Raw genomic sequence first — 22972 nt, 5'->3', positions numbered from 1 at the left:
TTGTGTGTGTGTACATGTTTGCACTCCATCCCGGATCTGTTATCTGACCACTGGTGTGTGTGTGTGTGTGTGTGTGTGTGTGTGTGTGTGTGTGTGTGTGTGTGTGTGTGTGTGTGTGTGTGTGTGTGTGTACATTACTGTATCTCTCAGTGTGTGTGGATAAAGAGATAATCACCTGTTGCCCGACTGCAGGTTTCTCACACTCACCTTTCTCTCTGACAAACACTGTAGATGATATAAAATGTCCTTTTTTTTTTTTTTACATTTCTGAAACATTCAGTTCACATCAAGTTATTTGTTCACTCTAAAATACAAACCACGTTTTAATTCTTGTGTATAAAAAAAAATGCCCCGTCCTGTGTACCATTTCTAATCAGAACTGAAGGAAAAAAAAAATCTTGAAAGTTATACCACCATAGAAACATTCTTTACTGATCCAGAGTCAAACTGCAGACTTAATAAACTATTCCGTCTGCTAATAGTGCTGTTATTGATCCCAGTCACTCTAAATGACTGACGTGATCATGGAGCTGAAGTCTGTTGTACATACACAGACTTGGTTATCAGTAGTTAATGTATAGAAGGTCCTTGTGTTTCTTTACAGCCTGACATGTAGGATCAGTACGTTTCTAACATCCTGAGACCCGGAATAAATAAAACTACACATAAAATTCACTCATTTTCACCAGAATCATCGAGCCAATGCATCACAGTGACTTGAAGGATACTATAATCATGTAATAGTTAATGGATAATGGTACGTTTCTGAACATTACAATAGCACAAGAACAAAGGAGTCATCATATAACGTTTGTAATCGTTAGCATTAGCCACCACATGCTACTGGTCACAGCAGACTGCAGCAGCAGAAACCATGACTGGATCCATTTCAGCCACACATTTCTTTATTTAATTCATTTTGTAAAAAGTAAGAAATTCTTATTTCTTTCTTCAAAAGCTCAAAGACAGTAACCCTTATGCTTGAACTCCAGGCCGGCCTGTCTATGTGTAGCAGTTATAATTGTTGAAATGCTCTTGTGGAGATTTATAGACACTAACACTGGATTCTTGCTTGAAGTACGCTACATATCGCAGTAAGCGAGGCTACAGTGAGCGTGTCAGCCATCAGCCCCTCAGTGGCTCAAAGTTAAGTCTCTCTTATTCGCTGTGTTGTATTAGTTAAATGAGTTAAATGAGAAAACTCTAACATCTCTACAGTAGAGGTGAAGCTGCAGCCAGCTGCAGTGTCTCTGTGTTACAGGCTGCTGAAGACGTTACAATCTGTTGAAAACAACCAGCGGGACTCAACAACGCGGCTGCGGTTTCTATCAGACAGCAGGGAGAAAAACGACAAACAATAAATAAGTCCTGGTTACAGCTCCAAAAACACAAAGCTGATCCATCCGACAGCTGGAGTTATTTACTGCCCTGCTGAAATGACGACTATTGAGAGAGAGAGTTGTTGTGTTTAAGACGATGTGAGACGCCAGAGGAAGAGTTTGAAGTCGCTTCAGTCAAACTCAAATCGAGGCGCGGTGAAAAGAGCTTGGAGAGCTCGAACAGTGATTGATCCAAATATGTTGGGCCTCTGCCTCGCACGCTGATGAGCAGGACCAGAACCAATCAGAACCAGGTGTTCAATCAATTTTGTTTAGCTTGACATTAATTTATCCAACAATGGGGCTGAATCCAAAAGGAAAGTCAGCAATATTGTATTTCCAACTGAGTCTGAGTGCAATTACAGTCTGTAGACGATATCCAACAATTATCTCCCTCATTGATCTGTCTGTTGATCAGTTGTTCAGTCTGTTAGATGTCAGCAAATGGCTGAAAAATAAATTGAAAACAGAAAATCTTCACATTTGAGGAGCGTGAGAGTCATATCTCCCTCCACCACAGTGTCACATCTGGTCGGATGCAGTTAAAACCATCTTGTACGGTTGAATGTGTTCTGCAGAGTGACGCTGGGCTCAGGTGAGAGCTGCTCGTGTCCTCTGACTGAAGTCTGAACAGACATCTGGAGAATGCATTAACACCTTCTGCTCCGTAGGGGGCAGCGGTACCAGGAAGTCCAGACCGAGGTCACATGACACATGAGTTTTATTTTCTGTTTGTTCCTCATCGTCCTCTCTGCTCGTCTCCATGATTCTGATCCTCTGGGCTTTATAAAGTATTCTCAGGGTGAAGCAGGGCTGGAAAATATAAATGTTATATATTGTTACTGAGATGTGAGAATATTCTAGTCTTAGATTTTTGGATGCGATTATATGGTGATACGTCATTAACGCCGTCATTACTTGTTATAATACTTGTCTTTAGTCATTATACCCACATTACATATGATTACTGAATCTTATGTATTGTGTTAATATTCTGTGATCCCTTCAATGTTGTCGCAGTATCAATATTGAGTTATCTGGTCTAAAACATAGTGAAATTTGATTTTGTTGCCCTATCCAAGTATTTATGAATAGCTTTGGATTTAAAATCTTGTGAATTACTGTATTTTAAATAAATGTTGCTCAGTCCCAGGTTGAAGGGTTGAAAGGAAGGACAGATGTCTTCAAAAATGTCCTGGATCTGGACCCAAATGGAGGTTTTTACGTCTTTATTCAAGAGCGTGGTCTTTCAATTTGAGAGCAGATTTTAGTGCCGGAAAGCAACACTGAAAGAACATTTACTCAGACAAAGTACTTTACTTGAGTTTGTACTTTGAGTTTTACTTTGCATGACACTAAATTTCAGGGGTGAAATGTAGTTTTTACACCATTTTTCTCACATTGTAGTTACTTTTTAGAATAAGATCCTAAAGAAGAAGCCGTAAACAGACAGAGAGGGAGGCTGGAATGTGGAGAAAAGGCGTGTTAGTGTCTCGTATCTGCAGAGAGTTTCTGATTTTCTCTCTTTGTTGCTGCTCGGGACGCTTTACCAACCCAACATGTGTCTATTTGACGTCCTGGGAATGAGACTCAACAATCAGCTGTCTTTGTGGTGCGTTCAGGAACAGCTGGGACAAATCCTACTGATTCTACCTTTAACTTTAATAGTCTTTGAATTCTATTAATATGACGTGAGCTTCAGTTAGCTTTGAGCACAAATGTCCTTCAGAGGGAGACTTTTTACTCTGATACTCTGAGTCCATGTCAGAGCCTGAACTCTGTTACTGTACTGGAGTACTGCAAGTATCTGAACTTCTACCCGAGTAAAGACTGTTTGGACTTTTGCCACCTCTGCTTTTACAACAGCTCGACATTGTGAGAGTTTTATGTTTTTTTCATCTATGGAGCTTGAAGTTTTACTGAGCTGTAGTTCGAATCTCTGCTGGAGGAAATCTGACGGTTTATTTTTACAGCCTGAACTTGAAAAGACCTTTTTAAGAAACAGCCACTGTTTCATTTGTCGTTGTAATCTCACATTCAGGCCAACATCAACAACTGTTGCGGCGCTCTGACTCGCTTTAAACAACTAACTCTGTTTACTGAGCGCTTGATTTAAACTCACTACATGTGACCTGCTTATCTTTTCTTTTGTAATATTGTATTTATAGCACATTTTCCTTCAGATTAGACGTCAGTAAAAAGTTAGTTAATTATCCTGTACTTTCACACAGTAGTAACACAAAACAATCTAGTTCTGTGTACACAATCTGTATCACAGTTAGTTCACATAATAAACAGAATACTTAAGGTGTCAGGAGAGCAGACGCAGTTTTAATTTGTTTAAAGAGTTAATTGGAGGAAATTGGATCTCCACTTCTATATTTAACAGCTGAGTAAGAAACACAGAGTTAACAGTGACCACGGCGTTCACCTCCGACCAGTCAATGAAACGTTCAACAGGAAAATATCACGTCTGAGCTCAATGATCCTCTTTGTGGATAATTATAGAACATATGTTGGTCTGTGAGCCACGCTGAGGGGCAGCAGTGTGTGTGTGTGTGTGTGTGTTCAGTAGCAGCAGGATGGTCGTAGATTGTTGTTTGGTGAAGGAGACAGGAAAAGGTTGTTGGGGGTGGAGGTGGGGGGGTTTTGGCGACTGCCATATAGCTACAGAGAGTTTATACTGAGGGGTCTTTGTCCTACACACACACACACACACACACACACACACACACACACACACACACACACACACACACACACACACACACACACACACACACACACACACACACTCTTCATAAAACAGCCTCAGGCTTCAGTTTCGTCCCATCAGACTTGGAATGAGACCAAACTCTGAAATGAGTTCCCATGTTGAAAAGTCTCCTCTGTTTGTGAAGGTGAACTATTTAATTCATAAATGTAATTAACATACAGATCCTGATGTAAACTGTTAATAGTTACCTTATTATTACATTAATTAACTGTTAATGATTGTTAGCATATTAACTTGTGTTAAAAGCATCTTTATAACCTATTAAATGATGCTAAATTAATACCTCAGTAAACTTGAACACCAGTAGTAAATCATTTGTCATTAGACTTAATTAATGATCATTACTGCATTATCAGCTGGTGTAAGAAGTTGTAAGACAGGTCAATACCTATGTTGTGTTTGAAAGTACAAAAAAAAGAATACATTACATATTGAAACCCAGTTTGTCTCAATATATTTGTTAAAAATCCTGAAACTTAGATTAAGATGCACCAAATAAAACCAAACAGAACTGGGATCAAATAGATTCAACACTTAAATCTATAATACATTTAAACTGCAACTTTTTTTTAAAATGAGATTAATTAACGGTTCAAAAGAAGCCCGGAGGAAAGACTGTAAACTTTAATTTGGTTGTTTTTTCTAAATACAAGGTCCCATTTTTCATTTTGTCTCTGAGTCGCATTTAAAATCATCATCAGTCTCATTGTTCTTCCTCCTATTAATCCAGTGTGTTCTGATTAGCTCAGATAATGTTTCCTACAGGGTCATTTTTCATTTTAGATTCCTAACAAATAAACAGGACCAGAGAAATCGTCCTCTTGCTGGACGTAATGACAGAAACATCTCAGTGATGTGACACCGCCGGACATCCATCTCTGGTATAAAAAAACATATAAAAATGATGTCTTAGTCGAGTTTTGAATAGTTCAACAGATCCTCCTGACTTGATGAGTGGACATGACGGTTCCAAAGTGTTCGGGGCCAAAACACCAACAGTTACCTTTTGTTTTATAGCCTGACGGGTTCATGGAGGAGAGAAGAGTCTGAAACATCTGTTACAAAATCCTGAAGAGTCAAATCTACACGTCAGGTGAAGCAGGTGGGAGGAATCAAAGAATAAGTGTTATATACAGCCGGACCTTTGACTAAACTCCAGACTGTGTACGTTCTCTTCAGGTCATCGCCAAATCGTAGAAGGCATCACTGTCCGCGGCCCGCTCTTTAAAAAAAAAAAAAAAAGCATGAATAATGTGCTCCAAATGTCTGGCTGACCTTCGCTTCACTACAGAGTCACTGCTGAGAACATGTGGACGAGCGAGACAACGAGACAAACAGAGACACAAACAGAGAAAAGAGTCTTTGTGCTCGTGTCCACGTGTTGACTCATTACTGAGAGCTGAGCCAGTGATGACCACAGGCTCTGGCTGCCAGACACACAGATAAACCCTGAAGGACCCCTCTCCACACACCAGAGGAGGAGAGGTGGCTTTCACAGTGCCTGTTTGAACTGAGTGTGTGCCCTGATCATAAACACTTCCGAGACATTATCATTATCCCTCTGCTGCTGCTGGTAGCCTACAGGGATACTGACAGACACACAGGCAGATTAGTGACTGTGTGTGTGTTTATCCACAGCCGTCTATTAGCAGGAGATGCTGCCAACCTTCTCCAGGTGTTTGCAGACGAGTGTTTTACGATGGGGCAGGACTGGAATGTCCCTCTGAGACACATCGACATTATCATCACTTAACAAAACGCACACAGGGCAGGAAGTCACTGCAGCGTCGACACTCGCGCAGCTAATCGCTCACAACAGATCGAGCGTGACGTGACAGCAGAAATCAGAACAGGCTTGTGAAGTCGTGACGCTCAAAGGGAGAAACATGGAGCCAAAACTGAGAGAGTTACTGGATAACATGATTTCCTTGTGCGCCCAATTTCTTTCCATCACCCTCAGACTCCTCAAACAAATCCTCAAATTAAATATCATAAACATTGTTTGTAATCGTCCTCCAGAATGACACATTCATGCATTCTCTAATCTGACTCCAGTATCACCAGGCTGACATCATTTGATAGTGTCTTTTAAAAAAACTTAAAGCATGTTCTGATCTGATGCCACTGTGGTTAACGTTTGGTTAACTTGGAAGGAGTAGAGAGGAAATCATGGTTTGGTTTGTGGTAAGAAACAGGAAACTCCTTCATCTGCAGACTCTGTGGCTCGATGACATCACAATGAGTCACATTTGCTACGGTAACCGGTGGGAGGACAAGAAACCTAATCACCACCTGCACTGAAAATCCATTTAGCTTCAGTCAGTTTTCAAGAAAAATGTGAAACATTTGCTGGTTACGTCTTCTTAAATATAAGAATGTGCCGCTCTTCAGTGACATTACAAAAGGATTAATCAATTAATTGTTAAAATAATCAACACATTAATCCATCTGAACGCTGTAAGAACCTTTACATGGTTTCTGTTCCACCATCAGCTGATCCATAATAGTTTTTAATTATTAATAAATTTTACCTCCAAGCTAATTACAATACCGAATTAGCAGAGAGAATAACGTGTCTGTTTGCACCATCTCATACTTTGAGATTAAATCCAGTCTCAGACATTAAACCTCTTCAGTCGGACAAAACTGAAACTTTACATGAATTCTGTGGTCAGAACCTGCTGAAGCTGTTAGAGGAACACCTGACCCCCATATCTGGACTTCTTTGGACACTATTTAAGTGTAAATCAGACATAAATCAGGCATTATTCTGTGTCTTGCTTGTTACCCTGAACTCAGGTCCTCTTCTTCCTTCTATCTCACCCTCCATCTCTCCGCCCTCACAGTCTGATCCAGTGCCAGCCGAGTCCAGCTGTGAGCGACCCGTCTGCTAGATCGCTATCATCAGGATGAAGATGAGACAGCTCAGAGGCTTCATTCTGTTGACCCTCGCCGTCCTCGCCGCCGCCAGACCGAAAGCAGGTCAGTGTGCTGAAACTGTGAGAAAAAAGCCAGAGACAAAGGAAAGACTGTTTCTATCATCACCCTCCGTTCAGGAAGAGAGAGAATTCTGTTTCACAAGACATCTGAGCACCAATCACAACTTTTGGTCTTCTTTATTATGTCAGTATATCTTTTAACGAGTCATGGTCATCTTTAGGAATGAAAAATACTACATTTTTAAGAGCAAATTCATTGTGTTGAAATCTTGTGAATGGCTCCAGAACAGGTTCTGAACACTGACCAGGCAATCGGATCACCAGAATAAATGTTGGTAATGTTTCTACAAACCACAGAAACGTTGAATCTTTGTTTCTTCTGATTTCAACTTTACATGTCCAGAAAAGATCATGTTTTGGCTTTAAACACTTGGTTTAGACGCCACAAACACGACTGAAAAATGTCTTGTTAAAAATATCAAGTGGTTTCAAAGACTTGGCAGTGATCTCATGTTGTCACCTCCTCCTCCTCCTCCTCCTCCTCCTCCTCCTCGTCCTTGTCCTTGTCCTCCTCCTCCTCCTCGTCCTCCTCGTCCTCCTCCTCCTCGTCCTCGTCCTCCTCCTGACATGAGGTCAGCTAATGTAGAAGAAGAATCTTTATTTATGTCACATATCATACAATGTAAACATGGTGAAGTTGGTCCTCATACATGGAATCTGAATGTGAAACAACACATATTGTAGAAACTTTTATATGATGCATATGCAACATATACATTTGAACATACCTGTGGTTTACAGGATCATACAATGCTGATTATTATTTTATAGTGATGTGGCTGGAACTCAACTCTTCTCATGAGTCTGTGAATTACGACTTGATGTAAAGGAGCTAATGTAACGTATACTGTGTAAAAGACCGGCTGTCTGCATTTGAACATTATACCTGCGGCTGAAGGTGGGCTTGATTTATGTGAGCAGACAGTGAATTGAACATTTTTATAAGATGTTAAGAAACCAGCCATTGCTCAACAGTCTGTTTGAAACTAAAGATGAATTCCTCGACAATCCCTCTCACATCAACTCTTCTAGCCTCTTCTGGTTTCAGTCCAGCCATTGTGTAGAAACTCTGGATGTGCATTAATCAAACGGTTCCTTTCCAAAATCATGAAATCGCAGCACAAACACAGGCTCACCTCATACCTCATCCACGACTGCTGCGTTCTTGAACGAGATGATGTTACGACATGGGCGAGTTTTCACAGCGATGCCGACAAAATAAAGACAAAAACAGGCGCCTGGAGTCATGGAGGAGGGAGCTCAGGTGGTACATCATGCTACAGAGTACGAAGGCATCTGCTGCTGCTTTATGCAAGAAATATGTAAAGCTGAAACACACACACACACACACACACAGGTAGCTTTTACAACACTGCGTTTAACTTAAAATTGTGTTAATGTACAAACACTTGGACATCAGAGGGGGCCTCTCCTCTGTCGTGATGAAAATCACAGTTTTTAGCTCGATATTTCCCAGCTGAGTGTTTTTATTCCTTCCTTCAGGTCCTGAGCAGAAATGTAAGTCCGGTCCGGTGGATCTGGTCTTCCTCATCGACAGCTCCCGCAGCGTCAGGCCACATGAGTTTGAGACCATGAGGAAGTTCATGATCGACATCCTGGCCACTCTGGACATCGGACTGAACGCCACCAGAGTGGGAGTGGTTCAGTACTCCAGCCAGGTACTGCAGGAACACACCTTCATACTTGTTGTGTTTTCAGTCTTCAGAGTTGTTTTACTCACGTTAGCAGGATCTGTTTGTTGGTCTGTCCACCACTTCCTTCTTCAAGACTAATATATTACAACTACAGGATGGACTGTCATGAGATTTGGCTCAGACGTTCATGTTTCCTGCAGGATCGACTGTGGTGACCTTTTCTGATCCTCTGCCTTTTGATCGTGCCATCATTTCATGTTTGATTCATGACATTCCAATTTGCCTAAAGACATCAAAACTGTAGTAAAATAGCGACATATCTTATTTGCGTTTAATTACCTGAAACTAAGAATTGTTGCGTCGTCGTTACGTCAGAATGATCCACAGAGTCCGCCATGTTTCTACAGCCGCCCAGAAGGGACAAACCCAACACTGACCCCAGAGAGGAACTTTTTTGTGTGATTTTAGTGGCAATCAAATAAGAGGGTGAGACGAGGGATGTGTAGTTGGTTGCAATGTGCAAACTCATGGTTAGATTGATAACATTAGATAGATAACATTGGACCTTTAAGCCTCTTAAACCTGCGATTCTAACACACAGATTGTTCCCACATCACACCTGCTCTGATCCTCCCTGCCGTCTCTCAGTACTTCCTGTCTGCTCTTGTCTTCAGGTCCGCAGCGAGTTCTCTCTGAAGACTCACGCTAAGCTGGACACGATGGTGAAAGGCATCAATGAGATCATTCCCCTCGCTCAGGGCACCATGACCGGCCTCGCCATCAAATACGTGATGAACAACGCCTTCACTGCCGAGGCTGGAGACAGACTGAAGGTGACACCAGACAACATGACAGTTTTAGTGAATTTCTTCTTTTAGTTTGTTGAGTTTATATTTAGAGCCTAATCACTTCCATTCATTCAGTTAGTTAAATTTGTTTAATTCATAAAATCTTGACTGACTTCCTGAGTCAGGTTTAGGACAATGAACAGACAAACTGATCTGACGTCCTGTAGCTGTAAACATATTAAGCTTTGTGTTTGTTTTATTTGTCTCAGTTTTGTGAGCTGAGTCATAATATTTGAGTTTATATGATTATATAATGTAGACACAGTTATTATAGTTCAAGAACAAGAGTTTTTCTTGTGAAAGCTTGATGCACAAAAGACTTCAGACTGTGATCTACCGGCTGTGAAACGATCTCTCTGTAAAGTTACCTCCACACCACCGTCCTCCCTGAGCTCTGATCCTGAGGTTTTCTCTCGCCCAGGTTCCCAACGTGGTCGTGATCGTGACAGACGGACGTCCTCAGGACCGCGTGGCGGAGGTGGCGGCTGAGGCCAGAGAGAAAGGCATTGAGATCTACGCTGTGGGTGTGGCCAGAGCCGACATGACATCACTGAGGGCCATGGCGTCTCCGCCCTTCGAGGACCACGTCTTCCTGGTGGAGTCCTTCGATCTCATCCACCAGTTTGGACTGCAGTTCCAGGATAAACTCTGTGGTAAGACAGGAAATGACATCACTGTCTGTAAAAGAGAAAGTATATTTGGTATTTTCATTATCACATTTGCCAAAAACACTTTTCAAATAACAACAGGATCTTTTTTATGATGGTTAGCAGCTGGTAAACGTGCTCCACAGCTCGTGGTTTACTCTGACTCCGTTTGGATGATGATTTCTAGCAGAGTTTTATAAGAATAAAGAACAAAAAAAATTGAAAGAAGAAAAGGCAAATTGTTCAATAATTTCCCTGAAATGCGGAAAATTAAGTCCTCACTGTTATAAGCCACATTAAATACAAATACAGAGGTGATAAAATACCTGACCTTTGAGAGGATTAATAATTTGAAATCATATTTCGTAAACTCCACCTCTGAAACCTCACATTTTATAATAACTTCCATTTAGATTCATAAGACAAGTAAAAACCTGCAGCCAAGTGTCTGGACTTTGGATTTCATGCTTCATCCCGGGCAACACCAGATTCTTTATTTAATTAAAAACACTATGAAAGTCTCGTCTGACCAGAAAAAAAAATCACCATGCCCATCTAACCCCTCAGAACATAATACTTTTCATAACAGCCGCCTCAAATCCCTTAAGAGCAGGATATTTCCCCGCGCTGCTATTATTCTAGACTGGACGGCTGATTTAAAAAATATCTGTCTCTCCTCAGAGGGAGATGGAAAAAAGAGTAAAGGCGGTTTAAGGCGGTGGATGAATATAAAAAGAAGGAATTAAGAAGTGAATTAAAAGAAAAAACACTTTATGTTATGTGTAACCCCTGATGGAGCTCCAATGAGTCTAATATCCCAAACTCTGCTTATTTTGGCAGAAGTGTGTGTTTACATCAGGTTCATCATGTGTTATAAGAAGTTGGTGGAGTTAATACATTTTTAGGGACTGTAAGACGGATGACGAACCTGCAGCTGACTTGCAGCTGACGTGTATTTTGGACTCTGAGGTTGACGTGATCTGTGCTGCAGGTATGGATCTGTGTCTGGAGTCGGACCACGGCTGTGAGCACATCTGTGAGAGCTCCCCGGGCTCCTTCCACTGCCTCTGTCTGCCGGGATACACTCTGAATGATGACGGGAAGACATGTGCCGGTGAGGACAAAGGTCACACACAGGAAATAAAGAGCAATACAGACGACAAGTTCACACAAACATGAGCAACAACATGTTGTTTCCACAGTTATCTCCACAACTTCAGATCCAAATTTTCAGCCTGTATTTGTTCACATTTTGGCAACATCACAACGTTAAAAGTAAGCCGATTAGCTTTCAGCACCTTCAGCTTGCCATGTACATTTGGTGTACAGACAGCTATTATTGGATCACTTTGGTACTGAAGAAAAATGTGATGACTGCCAGGTAAGTTCTGCAGTTACAAGAAGAATCTGACAGCATGTACATCACGTCTGTGTTGTCACATCTAAGAGTTACAATTCAGAGAAGGAGAACAAAGTCTGACTCATACTGCAGCATTTGGGTGGTCGCAGTTAAGCAGGCTCAGGACTTCAGATGCCTGCGTGGGAAAGGTTAATTACCTTAAAATAAACCTGCTTAATAAATCACGTGTGTGTGTTTCAGCCATCGACCTGTGTGCGGAGGGGAAACACGACTGTGAACAGATCTGCGTCAGCTCTCCAGGTTCCTTCACCTGCGACTGCAACAAGGGATACAAACTGAACGACGACAAGAAGACCTGCTCCAGTTAGTCTCACACACGTACACACACGCACACACACCACACACACACAAGCATGCACAAAAGACACAAATAAACAAACACCTGTAGAAACTGTAGTAACTGCTGATAGCTGCTGGCTTTGTATTACAAATTGTGCTTGAATTCATGCTGAGATGGATTCTGACCTTTGAGCTGCTCAGACTTGATTTCTGCTGCTTCATGAAGCTGAGTGTGGGTCTGCACTATGTTCCTCCTGCTGTCGTTTGGATTTGTTAAACAACACATCCTTTATGTTCCTTTACATCCAGCTGAAAACCCTCAACTGGACACAATCAGAAGAACCTCTTTTAAAAACCTTCATATAATCTGCAGTCTGCTGGCCTTGTTGTAATTATTAAACTGGAAAAACTTTTATTGTAATTTTGCGTCTGCAGTTACTTTAAAAGCAAATGAGTCATGCAGCTTTAATAGCACATCGACTTGAGGGAACAGTTCATTTATCTTCTGAGTCAGGTGAAGTTTCATAGTCCAAAGAAACGTTCCTGGAGCTTCACAGCAAAACATCATGCAGCATTCTCCGAAACAAGTGAAGTAACTGGAGACTTGTTTTAAAATTGAAAAAACAACCAGAGACATAAAAAGGCTCCATACAGCTCGCTGGTTGTATTCAAAGTCTCCTGAAGCCCCAAGATCCCAAATTGATCAGAGAAGATGTTATTTACACCCCTGTCCTGCAGGAATCTTCACTGTAGCAGTCTGAAGACCTTGCATGAGCTCAGCCACGTGTCAAGGACGTACAAAACATCTTCTCAGATACATTTGGGATCTCAGGGTTTCTAGAGACCAATGCCAGAGTCATCTTATGATTTTTTGGATTATTTTTGCTGTTTTAAATAAAGTCTCCAGCTACTTCAGTTGTTTAGGTGACTGCTGCATGATGTTTTGATGTGAAGCTCCAGAAACGTTTTGTGGACTACGACACTTCACCTGACTTTACATCAACATGACAGTGAGGAGATGGTGACTTGACAAAATCATTTTTTGGGGGTGAACTGTTCCTTTAAGAACCCCGGCTCATTCCAGGTAAGATTTCCTGAGACACAGAGGGAACATAGATGCACTGATCCCGCACATTTCGCTGCTGTTTGCTCTGCTGCTTACGGCCTCGCTGCTTCCCTCCCCTCAGTGATCGACTACTGTTCGTTTGGGAACCACAGTTGTGATCATGAGTGTGTGAGTGTGCTCAACGGCTATCACTGCCGCTGTAACGACGGCTACAGGCTGCTGGACGACGGCAAGACCTGCCAGGGTGAGTAGTACAAAGATGAGTCGTCGTAAATGATACAGATTAAAACAGAACTACGTTGTCTGCTGCTGCTGCTGGAGCCTTGAACACACATGTATCATTCAATTAGGATCATTTAGTCTTTAGTTTAAATTCTCTAAAGAACCTCAGAACAGAGAAACATTGCACATTTCCTCTCTCTGTCTGGAAACATCAGGAGATACATTTGAAGTATTTCCATCTCTGGCTACAACGCTGTTGATGTGAATCTTAAACAAAGCTTTGTTGAGATTTACTGGCTCCCTCTCCTTCACCTGTCCGCTGTCTGTTTCCCCTTCTTATCTGAGGGTCGTCACAGGACCATTTAAAATCTCCGTTATTTTCAAATGCTCCAGGTTATCTTTTGACTGCATCACCATTATAAACATGCTCAACCTGAGCAATAAACAGTGAGTAAACGGGCCAAGGCTAAGAATACCAAACAGACATATTCTGCTCATTTTATTTTTGGTTTCTAATAAAATAGGTTTACACACTTTAATGCTCAAAGAACACATGTCCAGTTTAAGTTTTAGCCCCTGTATCTTTAAGCCCCACCCCCCGAATACCCAGTCTCTCCTGATTGGTCAGCTGACAGATGCCTGAGCCGGCGTCGCTGACAACAAGGCAGCTGTGCTAAATTAATTCTTACATGCCAAACTAAGCAAAAATTATGCAAAAGTGTGACATGGTGATGTAATGTGATGTCACAAAGTCAAGAAATGAAAGAGGGTGCTACTGATTCTGTCATTCTGTCAGCTAGGACATCTGAACTGCTTAAACTGCAGCATCTTACCTGAGAAAACAAGAACTCTTGAAAATCATAATCCCTGTTGAAAACGTATTTATTTACAGGTCTGCTGATGTCACAAAACATCTGCTGTTTTTACTGTTGCCATGCAAACAGCTGTGACTTTACCTCTGATTAAACTGTTGACAGAAACTACAACTGTAACAGAAAACTGATTCTGTTCCTCAATATTTATATAAAAGACTTTTAACAGTAATCTGCCTGCTTCACAGAAACAACTCAGTGTTTCTGTGGTCATGATGATGTTTATCATTAACTAAACAACTAAAGCCTCAGCCCTCCTGGAAGCTCATTTCCGAATAAAAACTATTTTCTGCAAACCCATTTCATTTAAATGCAGCAACAAAAGAGGGTTTCTAAAGTCTCGCTCACACACAAGCTTGATGTATGCAGTTGAATACACACGTCCAACATGTCAGTACATATTCATGCATGCACCCTGACACACACAGACACACACACACACACACACACACATACACACACTCAGAGGCAGCAACACCTGCTGTACGAGATCTTGTTGACAGAAAACTATGAAAGAAGCACAATTTACAACCAAAGACTCGCTGTAAGCCACACAGATCTTCAAAGTAACACATCGTGTAATTGTGTCGCCCAGTTTAACCCAAATACCACAGCAGGTATGTGAGGAGAAATAAAACATCACCGCCTCCTGCTTCAGCTGTTCTGGCCTTCTTGAAAACAGCTGGTTTACATTTGAATACACACTCATTTAGGTAAACAAGATGATGAGTAACAGTCCGCATGTTGTCCCTCTGAGAGTCACAGTTATTATTAAAAAAGGAATCCACCTGAAGAAAAAGGAAGATGGTTTCCATGATCCTCCTCTAATTTCTAGAAATAAACAGAAATGTAATACGGCTGGTTCCCCTGAGTGTGCGTGATGCGGACGAGTGTAGAAGCAGCTGAGCTGCCTCATGTGTGGACACGCTGCTAAAACTGAATCCAGGAACTGAAAAAGGCTCTTTGGCTCGTTTACATGAAGAGAAAGAAATGAAAACATTTCCCTGGAAGATATTTTTATACCAGAGAATTAAAATGACAATATCGTCAACACACACACACACACACACACACACACACACACACACTTTAACTGGGTATGTGTGTGTGTTATTCAGCCATTGACCTGTGTGCTGAGGGGAAACACGACTGTGAACAAATCTGCGTCAGTGCGCCGGGCGTCTTCACCTGCGACTGCAACCAAGGATACACTCTGAACAAGGACGAGAAGACCTGCACACGTTAGTCGGGCCGTCACGCAATTACATACCTACACAGGTGTACACACACCAACACACACTCACACACACACACAACAGTTAAAGGAAATCCCTTCAGGTGCATCCATTTGCATAAACCCACAGTAACCTACATCAGCATTATTACAGAAAGCTTTCTTATTCTTGTCTTTTACAGAATATCATTCTTACATCAATATTAATTCTATCAGATGAATATTAGCAAATACCTGACTTGTTTATTTTAATCTACATCACCTATTAACCACAAAACTACACACAACTCGCTGCTAAAACTGAATCCAACAACTGAAAAACACTCTATGACACTGAAAACTTTCCCCTGGAAAATCAGTTTTACCAGAGCATTAAAATGACCTCAAACACACACTTTAACACGGTATGTGTGTGTGTTATTCAGCCATTGACCTGTGTGCTGAGGGGAAACACGACTGTGAACAAATCTGCGTCAGTGCGCCAGGCGTCTTCACCTGCGACTGCAACCAAGGATACACTCTGAACAAGGACGAGAAGACCTGCACACGTTAGTCGGGCCGTCATACAGTTACACACATACACAGGTGTACACACACCAACACACACACACACAACAGTTAAAGGAAATCCCTTCAGGTGCATCCATTTGCACAAAGCCACAGTAACCTACATCAGCATTATCACAGAAAGCTTTCTTATTCTTGTCTTTTACAGAATATCATTCTTACATCAATATTAATTCTATCAGATGAATATTAGCAAATACCTGACTTGTTTATTTTAATCTACATCACCTATTAACCACAAAACTACACACAACTCGCTGCTAAAACTGAATCCAACAACTGAAACATGGTACTGAAAACTTTCCCCTGGAAAATCTCTTCTTACCTGGGCATTAAAATGACAATGTCCTAAACAACCACACACTTTAACGCGGTATGTGTGTGTGTTATTCAGCCATTGACCTGTGTGCTGAGGGGAAACACGACTGTGAACAAATCTGCGTCAGTGCGCCGGGCGTCTTCACCTGCGACTGCAACCAAGGATACACTCTGAACAAGGACGAGAAGACCTGCACACGTTAGTCGGGCCGTCATGCAGTTACACACATACACAGGTGTACACACACCAACACACACTCACACACACACACACACACACACACAGTTAAAAGAAATCCCTCCAGGTGCATCTAGAAGTATCATTTTCCATTTGCATAAAGCGACTGGAACCCACATCAGCGTTTCTTAGTCTCGTCTTTTACAGAATATCATTCTTACATCAACATTAATTCAATCAAAACAAATACATGATTTTAGTTATTCGAGTAAATGACTTGTTTGTTTTCATTTAAATCAACTATCAACAACAGAACTACAGACAAATGTGTGTGAGACGGACGAGTGTAGAAGCAGCTGACCTGCCTTCTGCTTGGACTCGCTGTTAAAACTGCATCCAACAACTGAAAAACTCTTTGGCACTGAAAACTTTCCCCTGGAAAATCTATTTTTACCAGAGCATTAAAATGACAATGTCCTCAAAACACACACACACACACACACACACACACACACACTTTAACGCAGTATGTGTGTGTGTTATTCAGCCATTGACCTGTGTGCTGAGGGGAAACACGACTGTGAACAAATCTGCGTCAGTGCGCCGGGCGTCTTCACCTGCGACTGCAACCAAGGATACACTCTGAACAAGGACGAGAAGACCTGCACACGTTAGTCGGGCCGTCACACAATTACATACCTACACACAAACACACACACACATTTACAGTGAAAGGAAATCACTCCTGGAGCATCGGTCCTTTGTAGAAGCAGTACTTTCAGTCACTTTTTGTGATCTAATGATCAGTCTGATAATCCAGCATTAGTGTACAGAACAGTTGCTGCTTCCTGCTTCTTGAATAAATCTTTTAGTGTGTCTGGATTAATTAATTAAAACAACGAACAGATTAATTAATATTAAATATATATATTGCTAAAGTTGCTGCAGCTCATAATTTCCTCTAAATAGGCTGTCAGTCGCATATTTCTTCTCCTTCCTTCTGAATATTTTTCTACATGTTCCTCTGGCTTCACTTTAACTTGTGATTGTAGACAAGTAAAATCCCATTCACACAGACACAAAGACAAACATCAGTTCCACAGAACGTTCCTCATGTGTGCATGTGTGTGTTATCAGCCATCGACCTGTGTGCCGAGGGGAAGCACGACTGTGAGCAGATCTGCATCAGCGCTCCTGGTGTCTTCACCTGCGACTGCAACAAAGGATTCAAACTCAACAAGGACAAGAAGACCTGCACAAGTCAGTGAAGCTCACACTCACAAATATTCTTTCAGCTTTCGGCTCGTCATATATGTGTTCTCAGGGTTTTATCCCTGATTTAAAATCTACCTCAGGATGATTTTGTTTGTCTATAGGTTGACTGAGAAGAAAACCTTCAGAATTATACAAACTGCATGAAACAGCTGTCTGACTAATGAGTGAGCCTGTGCATCCGACACTGAATTTATATTAATAACCTCTCTGGAGTTGAACTGACTGAAAAAAGTCTCTAAACAGAACTGAGCTGAATTCTTGTTATTATCCATCAGCCGCCACATTGTCGTCCTTTTCTCATGTTGACGGTAAAGAACGGAACTATATTACATGCGTGACTTTATGTCCACCACTGGTTTCATGTGTCTGTGCAGGCTGAATGTATAAGTTATGATCTAATCAGTGTTTACTGACTGTGTTTGCAGACATGGACCTGTGTAACACGGTGGAGCACGGCTGTGAGCACCAGTGTGTGAGCACTCCTGGATCTTATTACTGTATCTGTCCGGAGGGACAACTGCTGCAGGAGGACGGCAAGAGCTGCGGCAGTGAGTCGACTCTCCGATTCATGATCTGTTGCATATGAAATCAGCTGTACGGTTGCTGAGGCACAAACAAGACAGGTTCAGTGTTCTCATTATTACACAACCTTGGTTACATTTTTAAAAGAGGGATGCTGTGAACAACATAAACAGAACAATGTTGATAACAGGTGATAGTATCATGATTGACAGGCTCAGTCGTTCACAAGCAAAGATGGAGCAACATGAAAACTCATATATAAAGCAGATCTACATGGGCTCCGCAACTGGGAAATGATTGCATTCTGGTGATGACAAACACAACTTCATGAGTACATCAGGTCTGGACAAACTCACCACTCTGTAAGGATTAAGATCCTGTGGGTTCTGCGGGACCAACAGGTGCAGCGGCTGGAGCAGGAGGTCAGCTTCATCATCGGTCTGAGATCAGTCTACAGAGAAACAGAAAAACAGAGCAGAAAACAACACTTAGGGACGTGAACCCAGACCAGCTGCCTCAAACTGTGATAAACATACAATCAAAAGAAATCTGTAATATGTCAGGATCACATCATCTGATGTCATGACACCTCCATCCATCGTGGAGCGCTCGGATGAGGGAAAACATCCAGAGCTGGGATTTAGAGTTGGAGTAAGAAAAGAATGTGGAGATTTTTCTCAGGAGATTAAATAAAGATGTGTTTGAAAATGAACCAAATCTCCTGCTGATGTTAAAAGCAGCTCAGTTTTGTCTGGAAGGAGTCGGCTGCACAGAGACCACATCTTCCTCTGGGGAGGCTGAGAGAAGCCGTCACACAGCGCCTCCATGTGGACGCTCATGGCAGCACACACAGTCTTTATCATTCAGCTAAGATTAACTTCGGGCCACTGCTCCCGCTGACTCCTGTTGACACCACGACAAAATGTTTTTATATACATATAGATAACAGCTGTTGTGGAGAAACAGCAACAAGATTTTGGTGTAACAATTTTTATGTATTTACATAACAAACACATCTTCAGGATGAAGGACTGAGGACTCGTCCAAGTATTGCGACTAAGATATCTACAGTTACAAAATGACTGGACCTCAAAGATATCTTTATCTTTCCTGTGCTCCAGTTTCTTGTGACTTATCAGCTGACGCACAGTTTGCAGCAACACCATATCAGTCCAGTTCAGCTGTGCAACAGAAATAATATCAGTGAATACTAAAGAGCAATCATTAGGACTCAGTATTCAGTCTCTCTTTGTCTCTCGTGTCTCTTCAGCCTGCAAGTCTGCCAACATCGACCTGGTGCTCCTGATCGACGGCTCCAAGAGCGTCCGCCCGCAAAACTTTGAGCTGGTCAAAAAGTTTGTAAACCAGGTGGGACAATGTTACCACACAGACAGCTACAGTCATTTAATATCATGTATTATGTTTAATGAAAAAAATGTAAAAATATATGTATCAACAAGAATAAGAAACTCCTGCACAGATGAGATGTTTGAATGCATCCACCAGCAGCTCATCTGATCACAGGTCGATCTGTAAAACAGCCAGCTGATCAGTCGATTTAGCAAATGGTTCCCATCATAGATCAATTCATGATCAGATTACAGAAGAAATTAAGAACTGTACACAGAAATCTCAAATATGCAGCGATACTTGATGAGAGTTTGCTGTGGAGACGCAGGATGTGATGTAGATCTCCTCCACATGTGTTTAAAGACATAAAAAAAATGGTCTAATGTGTGTCTGGTTATTATAAACAAAAGTTTAATTACTGAATCATAAAAAAGTACAACTGAAGTGAAAATATCTGCATATTCATTTCACAAGTTTAACTGTTGGACACAAGATGTCTCTGACTTCACTGTGAATATCATTCAGTGTTTCCACATCACATACAAACATCATCTACACAGTGAAGCTCAAACATTCAACTGTAGGAAAAACTAAAAACAATAAACTGATCAATAAGAAAGAAACTGATGGAGGACCTGTACCTGTGTCAGATGAATATCTCTGACCTCCTCCTGTGCTGCAGGTTGTGGACTCCCTGGACGTGTCCACTCATGGCACCAGAGTTGGTCTGGTCCAGTACTCCAGTCGGGTCAGGACAGAGTTCCCTCTCAACATGTACCACACTGCTGACGAGATCAAAGCTGCAGTCATGAAGGTAAAGGCCAACACATATCTTCATCTCTGTCTTTTATATTTAACTCTAGATGCATCATCACTGACTAGCGATGTACATGAAGTATTATCAAGTATTCCTGTTGACTTTTACTGTAATAAATTAACAAAATAAACTCACACAATGTCAAGAAAGGAAACATTACATGTGTCGTCCCTACTAAACAGAAAAATACACCTTCTGATTCAACTTTACTTTAACTGTTGTTACTGTGCCCGTCTAGGTCGACTACATGGAGAAGGGTACGATGACGGGTCTGGCCCTCAAACACATGGTGGAGAACAGTTTCTCAGAGGCGGAGGGCGCTCGGCCCGCCAGCCGCAACATCCCCCGCATCGGACTGGTGTTCACAGACGGACGCTCTCAGGACGACATCACAGAGTTCGCCAAGAAGGCCAAAGAAGCCGGTAAGAATCAACTAGTGTGAGGGCCAAACTGCATGTATGGTTTGTGTCCCTGATCCACGTGATGGTGGAGTAACAATCTGATTTCAGCTCCTGTAGGTTAATGTTGACATTAAAGGTCAGATTGTGGTGGTTCTGTCCCTGTGTGCAGGCATCACCATGTACGCAGTCGGTGTTGGAAAAGCTGTGGAGGATGAACTCCGTGAAATCGCTTCTGAGCCGGTGGAGAAACATTTCTATTACACCACCGACTTCACTGCCATCAGCACCATCGCTGAGAACCTCAAACTCAACGTGTGCCCAGGTACAAAACTCAGGACACCAACACATAACCGGTGAAACTCTCCTGACTGGAGTCCCGAACAGCGGCTGATCATCACCTAATGATGCATTTTCACCAGCTGTTTTAACTCTTTTAATGATTGAATAACCTCTATAAAATCAGTTAATCATAATAACATAACTATATATTTTTAAAAAAATAGTTTTTACTATTTAACAGGTGAAAATTTAAGTTATATGTTGCTTGAAGGTGTTATGCATCAGTGGAATTAAAAGTGATCATGAATAAGTGTTACATCCTCTTATTCTGAGTTAAACACACTGATAAAAACTATATTTTTCAGCAAAAGATTTTAGAAACTATTTTTATTTTACTTCCACATTTTATTTTCTATGGCTGAAAATACATCTGTTCACCTGGGCCTACATTTAGATTCTTTTCTGTTAAAATTTTAACATAATTCTAATTCAGGTAGCGTTAGTGTCATGAACATAGTAAACACATCTATAAATATATTAATCATTATAATATGTTTTAAAGATTTTGTTCAACATGAAGTAAAATGTAAAAGATGAAACTCACATGTGACACCAGCAGGTCCCTGAATGAAGTCTTGTTCTCTGGCTCCCTCTACTGACAACTGCAGAAAAAGCATGAACATTTCTAGGCAAAACTAAATATACACAGAATAGAACAAAACAGAACAGAATAATATAACCTTATTAAACATAAACAGAAAAGGGTAGTAATTTGGAGTTTAGTGTTTTGTTTATTGAGTGATTTTAAAGAACTCAGGTGGTTCTGAAACCATGTTTCATGAGCCTGACGTGTTTCTCCCATGAGTGACCGATACTTGCATCAGGTGGAAGTAGTGAAGGTGTTTGTGTGCTGATGGTCTCCTGTCTGTGTCCTGTGTCTCTGCAGAGGAGAGTCAGGGGGAGATCGAGGTGAAGGATCCGTGTGCCTGCGAGAGTCTGGTGGAGTTCCAGCAGGCCACCATGAGCAGCCTGGAGCAGCTCACACAGAAACATATCCTTTAAAAAACAGCTTCATCCAAACATGAGGAGGCGAAGGTAAAAAGAAGTAATCAGTTATTCTTAAGACGCCTCGTGCTAAAACCCAGAGGTGGAAATAACAAAATACAAACTTCTGACTCCCTCTCCCTCTCTACATCTGAACACAAATCCAAATCCTACTGATTCTACCTTTAATAGTCTTTGAAATCAGTTAATATGACGTGAGCTTCAGTTAGCTTTGAGCACTGCCTGACAGTATATCTTACAGTATATTTCCAGGCTGTCTGTGTTCATCCTTTTCCTGTGAACGTGTTACCTCAAGATCGTCTTCAGTAAATTTCTTTGGCACAAATTTCAACTTGGACTCGAGGATGAAATGTCACAAAACTAATTCAACAATTCATAAGTTTTGAACATGAAACTATATAGTTGTTTTTAAAATGTACATGGGCTCAGAGCTGAGAGCCACAGACAGAGTAGAGACGTCAAAATGATCGTGTTTTGTCTTTTTAATTAGATTTGTGGATATTAAAACCTTTTTCTGTGGTCCACATGATATCATAAAATGAATGTTGTGTACTGTGGCTTTAAACCAACAGATATTTGACACATGTCAAAAATCTGATGGATGTCGGTGTGTGTACTTATGAGCAGACTTACAGTCGATACCTGTCTTTATTGGTCCTTAATCTGTCTACTGTCCGGCATGACTGCTCGTCTGGAGCAGCTGGAGAACCAGCTTCTCTCCAGGAAGTGATCTGGTAATAAGTGAGCCAACAGGGCACCACAGAGGAAGAAGGAGGAGGAGGAGGAAGAGGAGGAGGAGGGCA

At 41.4% G+C, this 22972-nt stretch overlaps 2 protein-coding genes and 1 long non-coding RNA gene across 14 annotated transcripts in view; 1 reads left to right on the top strand and 2 right to left on the bottom strand.

Moving 5' to 3' along the window:
• Nucleotides 1-7083, bottom strand: part of rbpjl (recombination signal binding protein for immunoglobulin kappa J region-like) — a 27811-nt gene extending 20728 nt beyond the window's left edge. Inside the window, exon 1 of the mRNA XM_037101750.1 lies at nucleotides 6944-7083. The gene's annotated coding sequence lies outside the window, so the exon portion shown is untranslated. The remainder of the gene's footprint in view (nucleotides 1-6943) is intronic.
• Nucleotides 7052-22972, top strand: matn4 (matrilin 4). Its single transcript, XM_037101757.1, has 19 exons — nucleotides 7052-7145; nucleotides 8669-8833; nucleotides 9484-9642; nucleotides 10079-10310; nucleotides 11296-11418; nucleotides 11905-12027; nucleotides 13191-13313; nucleotides 15282-15404; nucleotides 15823-15945; nucleotides 16359-16481; nucleotides 17008-17130; nucleotides 17598-17720; nucleotides 18161-18283; nucleotides 19528-19625; nucleotides 20290-20421; nucleotides 20663-20846; nucleotides 20995-21147; nucleotides 22051-22155; nucleotides 22841-22972. The coding sequence occupies exons 1-19, from the start codon at nucleotides 7065-7067 to the stop codon at nucleotides 22897-22899; spliced, it is 2475 nt and encodes an 824-aa protein (XP_036957652.1). The 5' UTR covers nucleotides 7052-7064; the 3' UTR covers nucleotides 22900-22972.
• On the bottom strand, nucleotides 11254-21768 carry LOC119021457. Of its 12 annotated transcripts, XR_005075579.1 has the most exons (9): nucleotides 21709-21766; nucleotides 20249-20389; nucleotides 18614-18708; nucleotides 17606-18338; nucleotides 16290-17102; nucleotides 15831-15917; nucleotides 15290-15376; nucleotides 11913-12326; nucleotides 11254-11390 (listed from the first exon to the last, which is right to left on the bottom strand). It is a non-coding gene; the product is annotated as an uncharacterized LOC119021457 (long non-coding RNA). The 12 variants fall into 12 exon arrangements; XR_005075575.1 differs by having other exon boundaries at nucleotides 15831-17102; XR_005075578.1 differs by having other exon boundaries at nucleotides 15290-15917.

This window comes from Acanthopagrus latus, chromosome 6 (assembly GCF_904848185.1).
Source record: "Acanthopagrus latus isolate v.2019 chromosome 6, fAcaLat1.1, whole genome shotgun sequence".
NCBI classification, from domain to species: Eukaryota; Metazoa; Chordata; class Actinopteri; order Spariformes; family Sparidae; genus Acanthopagrus; species Acanthopagrus latus.
The sequence above is the reverse complement of the archived record's forward strand: the minus strand, read 5'-3'. Positions and strand labels throughout refer to the sequence as shown.